The 17,047-nt window shown below is 47.3% G+C and overlaps 1 protein-coding gene across 2 annotated transcripts in view; it reads right to left on the reverse strand.

Annotated features, from left to right (window-relative positions):
• Positions 1–17,047, reverse strand: part of LTBP2 (latent transforming growth factor beta binding protein 2) — a 137,965-nt gene that overhangs the window by 92,619 nt on the left and 28,299 nt on the right. For both annotated transcript variants that reach the window (XM_043516175.1, XM_038405718.2), the window contains exon 3: positions 13,176–13,419. In XM_043516175.1, the coding sequence (XP_043372110.1) occupies positions 13,176–13,419 (244 nt within the window). The remainder of the gene's footprint in view (positions 1–13,175; positions 13,420–17,047) is intronic.

Genomic DNA, 17,047 nt, shown 5'->3' on the forward strand with positions numbered 1-17,047 from the left:
CCATCCCTCCATCTCCCTCAGGTCTTCCTCCTTCCCAGGTTTCTCCCTCCCACTGAGACTCAGGCTATGGGATTTTTTTTTTTCTCCAGACATAATAGATAACATTTTTCCAGGTTGAATCTCATTCTCTTATTTCCTGCCTATGTTTCTAATCCCTCCGGGTCCCTCATGCACGCTCTACACACAAGCTTGCACCGAAATAACTAAATTGGTTTTAATTCACACTGTTTGTTATTTCAGTGCAAGTCTGCGTGTGGAATAACAAAAGTCGCCCATTTTGATTTGGCTTAAGCAGTTTTTTTATTAAACAAGTTTTTAACCAAAAAGTAGGATATGTAATTAAAGACTGTAGCTAGAGATGTGAGAGTCCTGGGGAAAAAAACTGGAAACTTCCAGGGAAAAAAAAGAAACCTTTGTATTTTCTGTTCTCCCTCACTTGACCCCCACAGCTCAGTAGGGAAAAATTGAAAAGAAATTTTATGTGAAATATTGTCTCTCAGAATGAACTGTGAATGAATCCAGTTTTTCTTCCCTCTTTCTACTTTCCCTCTCTACTCTACCTCTGCTCACCACTTCCCAGTCCCTTCTCTTCCCTTCTGCTTTGACTGTTCCTTACCAAAGCTTACTCAAAGAGGTTTGTGAGCCATACACACGAGAAGGCTGAATTAAGAAAGCACAGACAACCTTCATTCCGCATTTCCTAACTTTTCACTGCTTGACCTTGTGGCCTTAATGTTTTTTTAATATAAGTGTTTTGTCTGTAATTACTATTGAAACTGTGTTGTTATAGATTATGTGTCAAATATTCTATATATAGAATATGCTGTGAACCAGATTTGTTAATACAGCCTCACATAGTATACCCATGCTGCATTTCCAGTGTCACCCTGCTCTGCAATACAGAGTCTAAAATGACAATCTGATAGTTTTTCTTTCAGTTAGAAAAACGAGAATGAAAAAGTGGATTAGGGCTCGTCTACACAGGGACATCCAGGAAAGATAATCCAAATTAATTAAAAGGCATGAATTTGAAGTGGGTTAGTTAAATCCCATTCAATCCCTGTGTGGATGGTGTTAATCAGAATTAAAGTGGTCTTAATTCAGTTTAGTTTAATTCACAAGTGCTGACAGCTTTAAAATGTTAGAAAGCCAAACAATTGTCTATAGTGCCGAAATGGAGTTACATGCCATGTGATTTTAAAACAGTATTTTTATGTAAGAAAAATGACATTTACACTTCTCTTGGGCAGCTCTAGTTTTTCTTATAGGCTTCCCAGCCTGCTTGCCAAAGGCTTTCAACTGTGTCAAAACCAGAGAGGCGCTGAGATCTGAGACTCAAAGTTCTCTTTGCTCCAAGCAGAACTGCTTTTTTCACATAATTACATTTAGACTGGCATTGGCTTTTTAGTTTCATGTTTTTAACAAGGTTTCAAATATCCACTTGCAGATGGCTCTGGATTAAGAAATTTAAATGCTTAGCTGCCTCAGGAAAATTGTTGCTAAAGGAAAGTGCCCTAAAAAGTTGTGAATAAGGGCCAGTTTGCATTAAGGAAATGTCCACTGTAGCTACATTTGTGTTGTGTAAGCCTGTGCATAAGCATGCCACACAGGTGTAAAGTGGGGCTTGGACCCCTATGACTTACCCTTAAATATTACCCTTAATGTTCTGAATATTCTGCTTTGGTTTTGAACCCAGCAATGTGTGAAATCTTCAGTAGAACATGCATGTGAAAAGCATTTGCGTATTGTGGCTTTTTGGCCAAGTTAAGGTCCCATTTTTAGAAGCTAGTTTGGTGTTACTAAACAGTATTTCTCATTAACTTAAACTGAGTGACAGCCTTAAGTTAACAGAACAGCATGAGGCGTGTAGAATATGTACACCATTTGTAAGGCTAAATAAGAAATTCCAGTTGGCACTGTGTGTACTGTATTATTTAACAAATAGTTATGGACACTCAGCAGTGGCAACACCATAGTTAAGGTTGTAAGAAAGCATCCATTCTAATCCTGAATGTGTAAATTCAGGGTTAACTGGACAAAAGCTTTTAGAGATGTTATTTTGAAAAAAATTAGGATTTTACTTTTTCAGAAGGTCTAATTTTCTTTTGGGGTGGCATCTTCTAAAGCCAGCTGGGTCTCAAAACTTGACAGCCATCTTATCTGCTAGTCCTGGACCAGTTGACTCTTTTTAAAAAGGTGGGATTCTAAATTTCTGGTTATTAGAGGCTGCCTTTGAGCCACGGTCTGTAATTTCCATGAGAAATCTGAAGATTGTTGCAGGCTCCCCTCTACCTAATCTAAGTTTTCTTTTCAAATAAGTGTTCTAGCCCTTTGTTCGCCTTCAGAATTGGAACCCATCTCTAGGTTTGTTGTGTTGTTATGGTGAAATTTAACAATTACAGATTATTTCAATTAATTTTTAGAGGGAGAAAAATACACATTCCGCAACCACCAACCCCAGCTGCACTCGCCCTTCTCCCCTCATTTGAGATCCTACCATAAATTTTGCTCCCTGCAGCTGGTATTCCTAACCCAACACAGAGAGCACAAGTAGAGACAGAATGTTCACTTTCCCCTCAGATGTCTTGTGACTGCTGAGGAGAAGGCAGTGCCAAGAAGAGGTGCCACTGAAGTGAGAGTGTTGTGAATAAGTCCTCCTCCAACCTCTAGGTCTGAAACACCAAGCATGCTCCTAACAACCACCTTGTCGAAACAAAGTCCTTCCAGAGGCAGCTCTCTAGTATCCACAGTTCAGCTCCAGCAAGATGTCCATGCAGTGTCTAAGCACCTTAAAACAGAGCTCTTTCCTATTCCCATGCCTGGGCTGCTGGGAAACTGATCTGCAGGTCCCAGTAGCCCTTCCTTGCTTGCTATACAGCCACAGTCCAGCACATAGAAAAGGAGTACTTGTGGCACCTTAGAGACTAACAAATTTATTAGAGCATAAGCTTTCGTGAGCTACAGCTCACTTCATTGGATGCATTTGGTGGAAAAAAAATTTTTTTCCACCAAATGCATCCGATGAAGTGAGCTGTAGCTCACGAAAGCTTATGCTCTAATAAATTTGTTAGTCTCTAAGGTGCCACAAGTACTCCTTTTTTTTTTGCAAATACAGACTAACACGGCTGCTACTCTGAAACCTGTCAGTCCAGCACGTGTCATTTGGGCAGCAGGAGCCCACCAGATAGATTCTGGATACAGATTTATGCACCGCGTTCCCACAGAAGCAACTTCCTGTGGTCCCAGCAATGGGGGCCTCCTCCTCACACACTGGCCTGGAATTAACATGCAGGTGGTTGCAGGGCAGCAGGCCATTCCTGGGGGAGGGGCAGGGGTTATATTCCCTGCAGCTCCTTCTTATCCAAAGAATTCCTGTTTGTTTACTTCAAATGTAGAAAAACTGAACTGTTTCTATTTAGTTTGCCTTCTGAGCCAAAGTGCAGCTCCGCCTGCCCGGTGGATTGTCAGGACCTCCCTTCTCTCTGGGCAGGGATTCAGACTAGTGGGGCGCTGATGATCTGTGGCTAGGCCAGGCCAGAAGGGCAACGCTTCCCAGTCACTGACAAACCCAGAAAACTCCTCTCTAGCACTCAACATGCCAAAGGCTGCCACTCCGATGCCTCCCAGCTCTCACACTGTACAGGACGAGCTCCCTGTGGCTGCCTCCAGCCCACTACCAGCTTTGAACCTCTGCCAAACGTGGCATGTAATAAAGGGGCATGGAAAGTGCCGACTCTTACCCAGTCTGAATTTGGGGAACGGGGGCTCTGGTCCCATCAATCCTGAAAACAGCACAGGAATTCAAAACCCACCTCCTTCTCCCAGAAGCATGTGTCTTCAACTATGGGAACACCAGACATGCAGAAACATGGATGGGATTCTATCCTCCCCTAGCCTCCAGGGGAAGGGAGTACAGTAATAAGCAGTGTGGGGAAGCCAAGGATTCAGTGAAAGCCGTGGAAGATTGTCCTGACAGGGCATGGGATGGGTTCCATTAGGGAACACAGGAGGACACTCAAGGTTGAGGCCAATATGCAACTTCTCCTCTGCAGCAGATGTGGGTAAATGTGATTACCCCGATGTGGACACAATTTTGTCACAGGGATGGGAATTAGGAGATGATTTTACAATTTAACTCCAAACACACTTGATGCCAGTGAGTGTGAAGAGGAGAAAGGCCTTTATCCTAGAGAACATTGCTGTCTCCAGTTCACAACAGGTGGCTTTTGGGAACAACCCCACCTCGGAAGTGTCTGTATGTAAAATAAATTCACTGTTAAAGTCCGGAGCCTTGAGTACGGGGTCATTACAGAGGGCCGTCCGAAGGTCTGTAAATGCCCCCTCTGCTGCATCGGTCCACTTTACCATGTCTGGACCTCGGGCCTTCACCAGGTCCGTTAGGGGACTTGCCCTAATGGCGAAGTGGGGAATAAAACGTCAGTAGTAGCCGACCACGCCTATGAATGCACGGACCTGCTTCTTTCGGGTCGGCTGGGGCCAGTTTTGAATTGCCTCTAGCTTATTCATTTGGGGCTTCACTATGCCCCTTCCCACAATACATCCCAGATACCTAGCCCCTGCTAGCCCTATGGTACATTTAGCGGGGTTAGCAGTGAGGCCAGCTTGCCTTAAGGTGCGCAGTACTGCCTCAACTTTCTCCAAGTGGGTTCCCCAGTCTGGCGTATGGATGATGACATCATCTAGGTATGCAGCTGCATAACTAGTATGGGGGCCCAGCAGCTTATCCATGAGGCACTGGAACGCGGCTGGGGCCCCATGTAGCCCAAAAGGGAGGATGGTGTACTGGAATAGCTCTGATTTCCAGCGGCCTGCCTGCCGCACTTTATAGTTCACCTCTCCCATGGCTTCGATTATTTCGTAGGGTCCCTGCCACTGGGCCAACAGTTTACTTTCTGCTGCGGGCACCAGTACCATCACCCGATCCCCTGGTTGGAACTGTCGAAGCTTCGCTTGGTGGTTATAATGAGTTCGTTGGGTCTCCTGTGCTCTTTCCAAGTGTTCCCGTACAATGGGCATAACTCAGGCTATCCGATCTCTCATCTGCAGTACATGCTCAACTATGTTCCTTCCGGGATTTGGCTCCTTTTCCCAGGCTTCTCTGGCTATATCCAATATGCCCCGAGAGTGGTGCCCATATAGTAGTTCGAATGGAGAGAAACCCGTGGAGGCTTGTGGAACCTCCCGGATGGCGAACATGAGGTAAGGCAATAGGATATCTCAATCTTTCCCAACCTGGCTCACCACTTTCCTGATCATGGCCTTGAGGATCCTATTGAACCTTTCCACAAGGTCATACGTTTCCAGATGGTATACAGAGGTCTGTAGGGTTTGTACATGGAGCAATGAACAGAGATCTTTCATCAACTTGGACATGAAAGGTGTCCCTTGATCAGTCAATATCTCCTTGGGTAGCCCAACCCGGGCAAAGATCTGTACTAGTTCCTTAGCTATTGTCTTGGAAGCTGTGTTGCGCAGGGGAACAGCTTCCGGGTACCGGGTTGCATAGTCCAGTACAACAAGCACATGTTGGTGGCCCCGAGCTGTCTTCTCTAGGGGCCCTACCAGATCCATGGCTATCCGTTCCAAAGGAACCTCTATTATTATTGGAAGAGGTATCAAAGGAGCCCGCAAGTGCAGGCGAGGGCTATGTAACTGACACTCCAGACAAGAGGTGCAGTATCACTGGACATCTTCATGTATTCCTGGCAAGAAGAACCTCCGCAGGATCCGTGCCTGGGTTTTCTCTATCCCTAGGTGTCCTCCAAACAGGTGACCATGGGCGAGACTCAATATGGCTTTTTGATGTTTTTGTGGCAGAATTTGTTGCATCTCTTGCTCCTGCATTTGCACCATGTGGTACAGGAGATCTTTCTTCACTATAAAGTAAGGTCCGGGACCCCGGACCTTCCCATCCACTGGTATCCCATCGATCTCGGCCACCTCTTTCCTGGTGTTATCATATCTGGGGTCCTCCGCCTAGTCCCGCCCAAAAGTCTCTCTCCCGGGACAAACCTGCCCAAGCTCCCAGGGGCCAGCTTCTGCTTCTTCCAACGGCTCGCTGCCGTCATGGCTGGGGACAGCTTCTGGCTCACCTTCTGTGGTGGAAGTTTCTCTGTTGGTTGCTTGCATCCATCTTCCTACTAGGGAGGTCTTCTGGCCATGGGTCAGGATCCGGGTTCCCAAGGCCTTCGTGGCCTTCCTCTCTTTTTTTGTCTTCTGGGTCTTTTGGGGGACTGAGAACAGATCCTGAGCCGTCAGGAACAGTATCCCCGATAATGTCACGGCTAACCTGGTGGCTGAACTTTGTGACTTTGTCCTCACCCATAACTATTTCACATTTGGGGACAATGTATACCTTCAATCAGCGGCACTGCGATGGGTATCCACATGGCCCCACAGTATGCTAACATTTTTATGGCTGACTTAGAACAACGCTTCCTCAGCTCTTGTACCCTAATGCCCCTACTCTACTTGCACTACATTGATGATCTCTTCATCATCTGGACCCATGGAAAAGAAGCCCTTGAGGAATTCCACCATGATTTCAACAATTTCCATCCCACCATCAACCTCAGCCTGGACCAGTCCACACAAGAGATCCACTTCCTGGACACTACAGTGCTAATATGGGATGGTCACATAAACACCACCCTATATCGGAAACCTACTGACCACTACTCCTACCTACATGCCTCTAGCTTTCATCCAGATCATACCACACAATCCATTGTCTACAGCCAAGCTCTACAATATAACCACATTTGCTCCAACCCCTCAGAAAGAGACAAACACCTACAAGATCTCTATCATGCATTCTTACAACTACAATACCCACCTGCTGAAGTGAAGAAACAGATTGACAGAGCCAGAAGAGTACCCAGAAGTCACCTACTACAGGACAGGCCCAACAAAGAAAATAACAGAACGCCACTAGCCATCACCTTCAGCCCCCAACTAAAACCTCTCCAACGCATCATCAAGGATCGACAACCTATTCTGAAGGACGAGCCATCACTCTCACAGATCTTGGGAGACAGGCCAGTCCTTGCTTACAGACAGCCCCTCAACCTGAAGCAAATACTCACCAGCAACCACACACCAGAACCACTAACCCAGGAACCTATCCTTGCAACAAAGCCCGTTGCCAACTCTGTCCACATATCTATTCAGGGGACACCATCATAGGGCCTAATCACATCAGCCACACTATCAGAGGCTCGTTCACCTGCGCATCTACCAATGGATATATGCCATCATGTGCCAGCAATGCCCCTCTGCCATGTACATTGGTCAAACTGGACAGTCTCTACGTAAAAGAATGAATGGACACAAATCAGACGTCAAGAATTATAACATTCAAAAACCAGTCAGAGAACATTTCAATCTCGCCGGTCACTCGATTACAGACCTGAGGGTGGCTATCCTTCAACAAAAAAACTTCAAAAACAGACTCCAACGAGAGACTGCTGAATTGGAATTAATTTGCAAACTGGATACAATTAACTTAGGCTTGAATAAAGACTGGGAGTGGATGAGTCATTACACAAAGTAAAACTATTTCCCCATGTTATTTCTCCCCTCCACCCCACCCCACCCCCCACTGTTCCTCAGATGTTCTTGTTAACTGATGGAAATAGCCTACCTTGCTTGTCACCATGAAAGGTTTTCCTCCCCCCCCGCTAGTGATGGCTCATCTTAAGTGATCATTCTCCTTATAGCGTGTATGATAAAACCCATTGTTTCATGTTCTCCGTGTGTGTATATAAATCTCCCCACTGTATTTTCCACCAAATGCATCCGATGAAGTGAGCTGTAGCTCACGAAAGCTTATGCTCAAATAAATTTGTTAGTCTCTAAGGTGCCACAAGTACTCCTTTTCTTTTTGCGAATACAGACTAACACGGCTGCTAATCTGAAACCTGAGAAATCTCAGCGAACATTGGGAGTTGACATTCCCCCACTGATGAGTCGCTGTCCTCAGGGTCCCCACCTCCCTCCAGCCTCTCCATGGGGGAGTAAATTATCAAACCCTGGATAGTCCCTCCCAATGACTACAGGATATGGAAGTTTAGGAACTACATCACCTCAGTGGGATTTCCCTGAACCTCTATCTCCACTGGGATGGTGGGGTAATGGCTCACGGCCCCATGCACGCACGTCACTGCTACGCATTTGGCTTGTAGCAGCTGACTATTTTTTACCAGCTTACCCGATATGAGGGTGATAGCACTCCCAGAGTCCACAAGCGCTGTAGTCTCTGCTCCATTTATCCTCACTGGCCTGCTGTAATTATGCGGGGCTAATGCGACCCCCACGAGGTGGATAAGGGAGCATGGGACATCCCAATCCCCCAAGTTACATTGCATAGGCTTCTCGGTGCTGGGACACTGTGCTGCTATGTGTCCCCACTCCCCACATGCATAACATCTATAATTGCTTTTAATCATTTCCCTATCCCGGGGCTAGGGGGTTTAGTCCCCGGGTTCCCCTCACTCAGGCCAATCCCTTCCTTCTGGGGTCCCCACTGGTTTTCGGCCCCCCCCTTCTTTCACCTCAGACTCCCCAGGGGTTTGGCTGCCCAACCTTCCAGGGTTGGGGTCAGGTGCTTGCTTCGAAAGAGGCCTTCCTTGGGTACTCGGATCAGTTCCCTGGCTGTCATCCGTCTTTCTACCAGTGTGATCATCTCGTCATACATGGACAGATCGTTCTGACCTACCCATTTGCGGAGATCTGGCGACAGTCCCCGCATGTAATGGTCTATGACCAGGGTTTCCAAAATCTCCTCTGGCCTGCAAACCTCGGGCTGTAACCACTTCCACGCGAGGTGTATGAGGTCAAATAGCTGGGACCTCGGGGGTTTGTTCTCCTGGTATTTCCACTCATGGAACCTCTGGGCTCTTACCGCTGCCATTACCCCAATTGTGCTAGGATCTCTGCCTTCAGATGGGTATAGTCAGTGGTATCTGTGGCAGGCAAGTCAAAGTAGGCCTTCTAGGCCTCTCCACCCAAAAAAGGGGTGAGAATGCTGGCCCACTGCTCCTGGGGCCATGCCTCTCGCTGAGCAGTCCTTTCAAATGAGAGGAGATATGCCTCTACGTTATCTCCTGACGTCATCTTTGGCAGACAACCAGTGGCCCTCAGGGTTCGCATCCTGTCGGACCCCCGGGCCTGGGTGGTGAGGATCTTCAGTTGGTCCACCACCTCTCTCAAGAGGGCACAATCTTGGGTCGCCTGGCTCATCAATAATTGATTGGTTTCCTGCTGTAGCCGTACAGACTCCTGTTGTGCCATTGCCTGAACCCAGGTGGCCTCCTGCTGGTCTGCCGTGGCTTGTACCAGAGCTCTGACCACCTCCTCCATTGTGGTACAAAGCAAACAAACAAACCAAAACAAAAAAAAATCCAAAACCCCAGTGCAATTTTTTTTGTTTAAACCCTCTTTCTCCCACCACGCTGTGAACGAAGTCCCACTCCTGACACCAGTTGTGACAAAGCTCTGTCCTTGCCTCCATGGGTCCCGCGTTTCCTGGTGGATTTTGCTAGCCTGAGAGGCTCACTGTGACCCTCCACGTAACCCTTCTCTCTCTCTAGAGACAAGGGTCCCACTCTACTGAGCCATTTTCATCATAAGCCAGCGAGGGAGGTGAGGAAAAGTTATCCTTCCTTGCACAGTCTCTGTTGTCTCCCAGCCTCAGTGATTAATCAGGGGGCAAAGGGGGGGCAGGCCCCCCTCTACTCTGGGCTCCAGCCCAGGGACCCTAATAGTATCAGCTATGGTAGCTGACCTTTTAGAAACATGATACGTACAATTCCCTGGGCTACTTCCCCCACAGCAGCCCTCACTTCCTCAAGCTCCACTTCACCCTTACCTCAGGCCTCCTTCCTTGTACCTGATATGGTGTGTACTACTCAGCCTCTCCAACAGCACAACTTCCTCCCTGGCTTCTGGAAAGTTCTTAATTGGCTCCAGGTGTCTTAATTGACCTGGAGCAGCTGCCATTTCTCTTATCCTGGTACCAGGGATTTGTTTAGCCGGGATCTAATATATCCATCTCCCACTACTTTTCTCTAGCCATCTGGCCTTGCCCCGTCACAGTTTGTACAGCACCTAACACACTGGGGTCCTGGTCCATGACTGGGGTTCCCAGGCACTACGGTAATACCACTACTAGATACCAATAATCCACCTTAGAGTAGTGGAAACCCTGCAGTGAAAATCGGTCTGAAGATTGGTTTCGTGTCCTGGCATTTCCTGTAGTGAGGATTGGACTTCAAAGTTTACAAACCCCTGCTTTTGCTTGAGCTCCCCTCATTACCAATAACCTTGTGCTGGAAGTTTTGGGGCTGACCGTGTGTTTTGAATCTCAGAGCTGCCTCACAATATCTATGACATGGAACCAGCAGTGACTCCTCACTCCTGACCCTCCTAAGATGTTCTTCCATATCTTCTCTCTGAACCAAGGGTGCTGGCAAGCCAGTTGCTAAGGGATCTGGCTCAACTCACTGGACATGATCAACACCCCACAAGCAGAATTTGGCTTTGCTAAACAAACAACAGTTGATTTATTTGCTTCAGCTTCTCTGGGGTTACAGGCCCAGCCTGGGAAGCTCCACACAGTATTAGAGTCAGTTTTACAGCCTTGGGAAGATGCATCACCATAACAAGCTTTACAGTCACCTGCAATCAGTCATTTACTAGACTTCTGTGAAAGACCCTAGGTTGAAGGACTGAACATCAGTACAGACCATGGCACATGCAAGGACCACATGCCTGTCTGTAGGTAGGCCTGCAGTAGCCTCAACACCTATCTGGCAGAACACAGCTACCAGTACCATTCATATTGCCTAACAGGGAGATGCATTAGGTGGTGGAATAATCTCTCAGGGAAATGGTGGGCGCCTCATCCTGGAGAAAGAACTAGCTGCAGGTAGCAGTCAGCATTGGCCATAGGTGAATCTCCAGCTATTGCAATTGTATAAGATGCATGTATATGAAAGCAATAATAGTGACAAGAATGAAATGCTCTCCTCAAAGTGCTGGGGAAAGGATCATGCTGCAGCCTCCACAGAAACAAACCACTGGAGAGGACACAGGTAGGATGCAGGCATGCTTTCTGGAGCTGGACACAAAGCCAAGCACTTTGCTCAGACGTCCATGAACACTTACAAAAGAACACTGATATGGATCCTGCAAAACCCTCACCCATTATGTTACTCGAGGAGGTATCCCACTCTGCAAATGTACAAAACAACAAAGATACTTTTTTGGAATATTCCCAGTAGTAGCTGGGAAGTGTAACACCACCCTTAGGCTTACAAGAGAAAAAGCCTACACTTACAGTGGGACTTACAAAATATAAGATATGGGATAGATTACGGCTTGGCTTAGAGGGAACTGGGCTGTAGCCAATGAGCTACTTTTAACACACAAGAAACAAAGAAACAACAACCACCTTGAGCCCCTACCACACAGTACTCAATCTAGAAGGGGGTTAGTCTCTCTTAGGCACAGTACCAAATAAACAAAAGCTGCAGAGTTACCTAAGCATAATAATCCTGCACCAGATGCCCATGCACCTACTATATTACACTACTATATATAAGAACTGTATATAGTAGTGTAATATAAGTGTGTAACAGTTACACCAACCATTTGCTCCTAGGAGCTATGATGATAGGCACCTTGGAAACGCAGGCGTACATTTGTGTACTATCCCGAGTACCTGTGCTCTTCTCTGCATATAATAATAGCACAACTCTAACCAATATTCTTACCTGGGGATGTTGCTTGGACACACAAAAAGCCACCAGCCTGTCTTTCTGGCTGAGACCATTAAAGATGCTACTGAACCGGACAAAGGACAACTATTAAACTATACACTATTAAACCTTGGGGAGGCTCTGTCCTGGGATACATTCACCACGAGACCGCCTCCTCCTGGCTGCCCTGAAGATTAGTTCCTTCCAGGTCCAACGCTCCCTTCTGTTGCTCGCTCATACACCCTGCCACCTCTTTCTCTCTCTCTGACTCAGGTAGGGTGACCAGATGTCCCGATAAAATTGGGACTGCCCCAATTTTTAGGTTTTTGTCCCGTGTCCTGACTGATGCACGGTCGGGACACCATTTGTCCCGATATCGCGGCTTTGGCCGCTCCGGCGTGTGTTTTTGCTTTGGAAAGTCCGGCCGCTTTTTTTTTTTTTTGCTTCCCCCACGTGTCCCGAGATTTTGTCCGTTTTATCTGGTCACCTAGACTCAGGGTGCTCTCTCTTCATGGCTTGGCCATCTGGCCGAGTCACTTTGTGCTTTCCCCTCATGGGGGTATCAAAGTCCTACAGGATGAACAGTCGCAGGCAGGCTGCAAATCCACTGCCCTGACTGTGCCACTTCCCCAGTGGCTGGTAGAGGAATCCGGGCCCAGCTTCCAGCTCAGGGACCCTCTAATCAGCAGCCAAGGTCTGCAATGTCCCACCTTGCTGCCACTTCCCTGAGCCTTTTCCTACTCCACCACCCTTCTGGATAAACCCCTTCTTCAGGGCCTCAATCTCCTGAGGTTTCTGCTCTCCCCCCGGCTTGCTTTCCTTCCTTCCCTCCCTCATTAACAACCAGAGTGGCTGGAGGCTCCCTCACTGCAGCCCTTTTTCTGCTGCCAATTTCCTGCTTTATACTAGCCCCACCTGTTCCTTCTCACTGGGCTCCTTCCTCAGTCTGTGACTACTTAGGCTACCCAGTTCCTCTCAGGTGTGGCCTATGTGCTTATCTGGCTCCTTCTCAGTCTCATTAACCCTTCCTAGGCCAGTGTGGGGTGAACACTCCATCACAGGCTCTTCCCCAACAGTCGCACCTGTTCCCAGGAACCAGGAGACGGTGATGGAGACAAACCTAGTTCTGCTTTAGAGTGGATTCAGGGCAATCGCCCCTTTACCAGTACTCTGCAGCTCTAATAGCCCCAAGGAAGAGCCTGTGACTTGGAAAGGAAGCTTGATCTTCTGCATCACAAAGCAGAGCACTATTCCCTAGGGCACTGGCTGGGCCTGGGGAATGAGACCTTGGAGCCTGGAATGGAAGCAGGGCCTGGCTCAGCACAACACAAACCCTGGGGTTAATATTCATTTGTCAAGGGAATCTGGTTCCTGTTGGTAACTGGGGTGACTTACCCAGCTAGTGGTTGCTGCAGGATAGGTGTCTGGGCCCCTCTGGGTGAGCCTTCTCTCTCTGCACTGCCAGCCCTCTTCGGAAGGGAGCCTGCTGGGGGCTGGAGGGCTGCCACAGAGCCAGGAGGATGGTATGCTCGTTCTGGAACGATCTCTTCACATTGGGCACCCTGGAAACCTGAGCGGCAGATGCAGAGTTGGGGTCGGCTGCAGGATCCCTTGTTCTGGCATGGAGGGTCACAGACGGCTGGAGGGACATGGAAAGGAGTGAACAGAGATACATAGCTCCCAGTGCAACAGGCCCATATTGCCCTCTCCATACAGTTGCAGTTTAAGAAGTGGGATAACACAACCTGTCCCACCCCTGACACAAACAATTAAAGGAGGCTTCCCTTCCCCACCACCCCTTGGCTAAATCCCAGCTTCAGGAGAGACCCTTCCCTTCCCTCAGTCAACTCCTAAGGGCAGGTGAACTGCTAAGACTGGGGTGAAGAGGAAGATCAGACTGACATTTCACACAGGTCACATCTTTTTGGGTTGCTACTGCTCTGGGCTAAACTAGAACCAGCACCCTGGAGGTGAAAGTCTCAGTACTGTGATTACCATGGATCACTAATATGATCTACAAGAGAGAGAGCTGAGAGCTGCTACTCATCCCTCCATTGAACAAAAAGGGGCTACTCCTGAATTACTTTGATACAAGTGAGAGCAGAAATGGGCTCAGAAAAGCTTACAATCCAGTGCCTTGATCCCCACATGGAGCTCATTGCAAGAAGAAGGTCTCAATTAAGCTGAGAACAAGAGCTGCAATAGCACAAGGAGGGATTGGAGAAGGGAAGCATGAAGCGGAGGACAATATGGCTCTGGGATCCCTTAGGAGTTGTTGTATTAGGTTTCATTTTATCATATTGCTTTATTATTCTATTTCATGGTTATATTTTATGGATCCCCTCCCCGATCCCTCTGAGCTCTCTTGTCCTCTCTGGAACATTCCTACCCTTCCCCTGCCAGCTAATTCTGAAGTCACCATGCCCAAATTCCTCAGCAGTTACAGGGACTTACAGTTCATTAACTTCATGCCCAAATCATTCTCACAGGCTGTGTGTGTTCCTAATTACAGCACATCAGCTTCAGCTCTGACTCTGGGAGGAAAGTGCCATTAATTACATGCTGGAGGCCCTAATGCTTCCCAAATTAACAGGAGCCAAATTGGGCTTATAATCCAGTCAGTAATAGTCAGGAATCACAGTTCACTTCAGCAGGACCAAGTTAGTCATTCTCCACTGGACAACAGCTACATGGCTCGTGGCTAAAGGAGACCAAATGGAAGCATCTCCTTTAACAGAAAGGAAGCCCCAACCAACAGAAGCCCCTCCGAAGGGTTTGGATTCTAGGTCGAGGGGAACCTGTTTGGATAATGCAAGAACAATTCAACCTTCACCTGCGGCTCAACCAGAGCCGAAAAGGACCCTTTCTGTGGGGGCTGAAATGTGCAGTGAACATTTCTATCACGGTTATTTTAGATAGTGTGGTTCCTCCATGAGCCAAGCAGAAGGGACGGGTGTCTAAGGCATTCATACCAGCCATGTTCTCAAATAGCTACATAGATTTTTAATGCACCTCCCTTTGGTTCAGGTTCCCATGCAACACTCATCACTGGTATCCAAGCGCCTGTTCATCACTAAAGGCACATGGACAAAGAAAACGTTTACAAACCTGACCACACATGCCACCTACTCACCCAGCTTGACTCACTCCCAAATACCTCCTTCCCCAGAATCCAGAACAGAAAGGCCCTACAGTCTTATCAGAGCAGTGGGGATGGGTCCTGTCTGAAAATGACCTGCCACCAGCCCCTTCCCAGGGAGATCACGGGCATGTTGGCTTGGTTACTTAAGTTGACCTCGACTGCTGTGTTACTGTACTGGGAGAGAGGCAGGTCTCAGGAACGGGCAGAACACAAACTACTTAGGGTTGCATAGGCTAAAGCCAACAACTGGAATTACACCCCCTCTGTGAAGTGAATTCGTCATCAGTGCAGATCCCAGAGCACAACAAGGGTCCCAGTCAGGCAAGAATTCCGCCATGTCAGTGAAGTCTGACACTCCGGGGTTCGATGTCATTTAGAATTAAAGGATCATGCACCCTGTGCTTGCAAAGTTCATGACAAGAGTGCAGAGCTGTGCAGGCTCCATGCTTCTGTCAGAGAGGGTGGATAGAGGAAGGACATGCGAGTTTGTGGGGATTTTGAAAAAAAGGTGTGAAATATTATGGGATGCAGAACACTGCATTATGGGAAGTTGACTCCATGCTCCCAGTCACCCCTGCATGACTAGTTTTGGCCCCAATAGGCATCGCAAAAATGTCCCAAAACACCCTGTGCTGGATGGTGGTGAGTTGCACAGTGGGATACCTACCCACAGTGCACTGCATTCTGCATCGATACAAGCACTTCTGGTGAGGATGCACACTGCCAACACAAGGAGGGTAGCGATGGAATAACTGCAACAGTTGTATGCCGATGTAACTTAGGTCAACATAATTTTGTAGGGCAGACCTGGCCACAAACTTTTGAGCCACACAGAGCTCTTTTTAGGTCTGGGAAAAGTACTCCGAGCATCATAGCTAAACACAAGGTGGAACAGATTGTTTAGCATAAGTAGTTAGCACGCATTCTAAGGGACCATTCAAGATAGAGTGGCCCATTAATATCTCTGCAGTCATAGTATAAAAAGGGGGGTTAAGTGCATGGACTGAACGAGACACTGGATTTATGGCTTATTACAACAATCTGTAACCCATTAACCCTCTCTTTTTGTCCTATGTCTGCAGAGGTGTTAACAGGCCACTCTGCCTTGAATGGTCCCTTAAAATGTGTGCTAACTACTTATGCTAAACAATCTGTTCCACCTTGTATTTAGGGGTGATGCTCAGGGTACCTTTCCCAGATCTGAAGAAGAGCTCTTTGTGGCTTGAAAGTTTGTCTCTCTCACCAACAGAAGTTGGGCCAATAAAAGATGTTACCTCACCCATCTTGTCCTCTAATATCCTGGGATGAACACAGCTACAATTACACCACATATAGTATATTCACGTCAGCTTTAAACTCTGGTACTTTATCAGGAGCCCAGCTATCAGAGACTAGCCATTCTACATTTCAGAGTAGCAGCCGTGTTAGTCTGTATCCGCAAAAAGAAAAGGAGTACTTGTGGCACCTTAGAGACTAACAAATTTATTTGAGCATAAGCTTTTGTGAGCTACAGCTCACTTCATCGGATGAATGAATCAGATGAAGTGAGCTGTAGCTCATGAAAGCTTATGCTCAAATAAATTTGTTAGTCTCTAAGATGCCACAAATACTCCTTTTCTTTTAGCCATTCTAGGAATCCCTGAGCTGCTGAGATAAAGCAAGTGAAGGAGGGGAGTGGGGTCATACCCGTTGTCTCTTCAGGCAGTAGGGAAACTGCCATAGCTGAAATATTCCAGCCTTTGGATCTATCCCCTGCCAAGCTGTCCCAGCAGGCTTAGAAAAGAACTTAAAAACCCTCTGAAAACTGTTTTTCACCCACTCCAGATGCACAACAGAGGAAAGAGTGCTGATCATCTGACAGCAGCAGCATTGCCAACCCCCAGAATTTAAAAATCATGAGTCTGGCCCTGAAAAATCACAAGCTTCTCAAAAAAATTATAAATATTGGATTCTTTTTATTTGCCTTCCAGCTCTTAAGTTACACCCAGGTCATGTTTCAAGCTTTTCTCTGCACCATTAGGGCTAGAAACGTACTCTTTTAAAATGAAAACTGAGATTTTCCAGTAATCACTTGTCTCCAGGAGTGGGGCTTTAAGGAAAAACAACAAATATTGCATGACTCACA

This window comes from Dermochelys coriacea, chromosome 6 (assembly GCF_009764565.3).
Source record: "Dermochelys coriacea isolate rDerCor1 chromosome 6, rDerCor1.pri.v4, whole genome shotgun sequence".
Lineage (NCBI taxonomy): Eukaryota > Metazoa > Chordata > Testudines > Dermochelyidae > Dermochelys > Dermochelys coriacea.